The 3,929-nt window shown below is 35.0% G+C and overlaps 1 protein-coding gene across 1 annotated transcript in view; it reads right to left on the bottom strand.

The window, feature by feature from the left end:
- The window catches only part of myl2a (myosin, light chain 2a, regulatory, cardiac, slow), a 6,094-nt gene continuing 2,165 nt past the window's right edge, over positions 1-3,929 (bottom strand). The window contains exons 3-7 of the mRNA XM_082171323.1: positions 2,882-2,957; positions 1,636-1,740; positions 1,477-1,555; positions 405-453; positions 1-320 (exon numbers count right to left, since the gene is read on the bottom strand). Coding sequence (XP_082027449.1) covers positions 216-320; positions 405-453; positions 1,477-1,555; positions 1,636-1,740; positions 2,882-2,957 — 414 coding nt within the window. The 3' untranslated portion in view covers positions 1-215. The remainder of the gene's footprint in view (positions 321-404; positions 454-1,476; positions 1,556-1,635; positions 1,741-2,881; positions 2,958-3,929) is intronic.

Genomic DNA, 3,929 nt, shown 5'->3' with positions numbered 1-3,929 from the left:
AATATTTCATGTCAATTTATTTATTTACCCATTACAGTATTTTGCAGGTAAACGTTGACAGGTAAACATGCCAAGAATACAGTTAATCATATTCGTTAAAAAAAATCGGACCATTCTCACTTCCGTGACCTCAAGTTTCACACCTGTCAATCATAAACCAGTGGGCGTGTCCGAGCGCGCGGGGGAGCGCCGTGATTGGCTGAGGCCTGAAGGGATTATTCCTGGTCCTTCTCCTCTCCGTGAGTGATGATGTGCACCAGATTCTTGTAGTCCAGGTTTCCCGCAGCATCCGGAGGGAAAGCGTTGAACATCTGCTCCATCTGAAAACCACACGACATCAGTCGGTCAGTCAGTGATGATGTCACTGTCACCACGGCAACCGTCAGCATCAGCACCAGCCTCACCTCCTCTGTGGAGAATCTGTCCGCTTGTGTGGTCAACATCTCAGTGACACTGAAGAGAAAACATGTCAGCTCAAAATAAACTCAAATCTGGATGTTTATTAGTATTTATGTCTTGTTTTCAGTCCAAATATCAAGAAATTCTTAAATCAAGATGCATTTACTAGATGAGTAAAATGCTATAAGATATTATGTCTTGTTTTCTGGAGAAATAAATCAAAATTAAGTGAGTTTTTGCTTAATCCTTCCCTCGCACTTTGTAACACATCTTTCCTTCGCGGGTCAAAATGACCCGAAGCCCTAAAATTAGACTTAATTTTTTTTTTGTCCAGAAAGCTTATATTATTTAATTTTTGATCATATTTTTCTATTTTTTTATGCATTTTTTGTAATTTTTTTGTAATTTTTTTGTTTTATTTACCTTTAAATTACTAGATTTGATCAATAAATAATAAATAAATAGTAATTTAAGCACATTCCTTAAATTAAACTTAAACTAAGTTAAATTAAAAATAACACAATTTCATGCATAACCCTTTTAATTCAGCTCTAAATATCTTACATTGGGAGTCTTTGCCGACCTCTTGTGGAAAAATAATAATATAAGATGATATTTCATGACTCTAGATGTCCTTATATCTCTATATGGAGTAAATGAGCTGTTCCTCTGGGGTCCTAAAGCCAGTTCACTTCAGTGTGCATTCAGATACACATGTAGACATTATATAATCATTTTTTGGTAAAGTTTTAGCATTTTTTAGTTTGAATTTTGAGCATTTTGAGTTTTTCTATGTGAACTGAAGCATTCCTCGCATTACATTCATTCCTAAGGGGGTCAAATTGACCCGCGAAAGAAGGATTTGTTACTTTTTTTAAATTTCAACCAGAAAAAACGTGTGTGTGTGTGTATTCGTCAGAAGCCCTGGGGTCTTGGACCCTCTGATGAACACTGAATGAGTTTCGGAGTTTCAAAATGACCCAAAAATACACATTTGTTCAAGACAAAATACAGATTTCACCACATTCTTCCCAGTTGATTGATCAGAGAAAACATGAATAAAGCTGAATCTCCTACTATTCCTTCTTCAGGATGCCCTTTCCTTCAGGATCAAACACTTTGAAGGCGTTCAGGATGGTTTCCTCGGGATCGGCTCCTGTAAGAAACACACACACTCTCGGATTGACAGAATTTTTCAGCGTGTCACATGTTCAGTCGAGTCTCCTGAAAACCTGCCTTTGAGTTTCTCTCCGAACATGGTGAGGAAGACGGTGAAGTTGATCGGGCCTGAAGCCTCCTTCAGCATCTCGTCGATCTCCTCCTGCTTCACATTCACCCGTCCTGTACAAACATTACAATTACAAAGTATCACAAACCTAACCAGATGTAATATGGTAAAGTTATTTTTATTTTTATTTGCCACAAGAGTTTTTAGTCCTATTTCTGTTATTTATTTGAGTATTTTATATATAATATCTATATCAGCCGATAAAAGCAATTTATTCGATCTATTTTTAGTTCCAGCCAATCAAAACATTGTTTGTAGCTCCTCCCATCCAGTAATCACAGAGAGCTTTTGATTAGAAACAAAGTCTCAGCTTCCAAATTCACTCCAAATTAATATATATATATAACTTGACTTGACTTATCCATTTTTAGTTCAAGCCAAACAACAATTAATTAACAATTAATTGAAATACAAAAAAAAAATTTTTTTACATTTAAACTAACAGCTGGGTTTGTCCATATTTGACCCAAACATGGGTTGAAACAAAATTATATAATTTTAATTTTAATATAAAATGGACTGAATTTTAAAGCTGTGTGTGTGTGTGTGTGTGTGTGTGTGTGTGTGTGTGTGTGTGTGTGTGTGTGTGTGTGTGTGTGTGTGTGTGTGTGTGTGTGTGTGTGTGTGTGTGTGTGTGTGTGTGTGTGTGTGTGTGTGTGTGTGTGTGTCTGTCTGTCTGGTGTGTGTGTGTGTGTGTGTGTGTGTGTGTGTGTGTGTGTGTGTGTGTGTGTGTGTGTGTGTGTGTGTGTGTGTGTGTGTGTGTATACACTAAAAAAATGCTGGGTTGTTTCAACCAAATATTTGGGTCAAATATGGACAAAGCTGTTGGTTTATACTGTATATATATATATATATATATATATATATATAAAATACCTGAATTAATTTACATTTAGCAAAAATTTGTATATATATATTATACAATATATTATTGTATTTTTTATTAAATTTAAATAATTTAAATAAACATATACAAACACACACACACACACACACACACACACACACACACATATATATATATCGCATTCATATTCTATATATAAAATATATAAAATTATACATTAACAGCATTACTTTTCACATTAAAGTATTGAATATTTCAGCTTGAATTAATGAAATAAGTGGGAAAAGAGAACATTGCACATGATTATTTCCTCTGATGTCTATAGTGTGATGATGATACTGACTGACCCAGAGCTGCAAACGTGTCTCTCAGGTCATTCTTGTCTATGAATCCGTCTCTGTTCTGGTCCATGATGGTGAACGCCTGAAACAGAGAGAACAACCACTGACTAATCCCAGAGGAAAAGGTTATTATCCAAAACTGAACAACATCTAAACCCAGAGGAAAAGGTTATTAACCAAAACTGAACAACCACTGACTAATCCCAGAGGAAAAGGTTATTATCCAAAACTGAACAACATCTGATCCCAGAGGAAAAGGTTATTAACCAAAACTGAACAACATCTGATCCCAGAGGAAAAGGTTATTAACCAAAACTGAACAACATCTGATCCCAGAGGAAAAGGTTATTAACCAAAACTGAACAACATCTGATCCCAGAGGAAAAGGTTATTAACCAAAACTGAACAACATCTGATCCCAGAGGAAAAGGTTATTAACCAAAACTGAAACCATAAAGAGGATATATTAATAGTGTATTGATTTCATTTTCATTTATTTATTTAAGGACAACTTTAAGTTGAAATGCTAAAACAACGAATTCTAAATAAACTAAAGCATATTTAAAAAAACTGTATAGACATATTTTTGTAAAACAACTTAAACTAATTTAAAAAAATGTTTTAAAAGCACAACAAAATTACTAAAACTTTGGCTAAAATTAATATGAAAACAAAATATTTCAATAAAATTGAATTCGAAATATGAACAAAAACTCCCTCAGTGATGATAAAATAGCAGTGTTTCCGACTTCAGGAGAGTAACTGAGCTCTGATGTGTGTTTTCCTGGAGTATAAGATGTAACTATAAGTGAATATGAAACGCAGCTGGGATAATCTGAACTATTTGAGCCATTGTTGAGCTCCCGTCACACAGCGCCACACATGTGCCGGTTATCCGGACAGAATTCAGTCAATCTGCTATGTTAAGGAGAGTCTCTATAAATATATATTTCAGCCCTCAATAGGGATCAGACTGGAATATCATATTCCATAGGGAGCTTTACAGAAAGACACGACGGCAGCTGCTCTTTACAGGAGCCAATCACAATACACT

The sequence above is a fragment of the Leuciscus leuciscus genome (genome assembly GCF_965113295.1).
Source record: "Leuciscus leuciscus genome assembly, chromosome: 5".
Taxonomy (NCBI): domain Eukaryota; kingdom Metazoa; phylum Chordata; class Actinopteri; order Cypriniformes; family Leuciscidae; genus Leuciscus; species Leuciscus leuciscus.
Note: the sequence above shows the minus strand (reverse complement) of the source record. Positions and strands in the feature narration are given on the sequence as shown.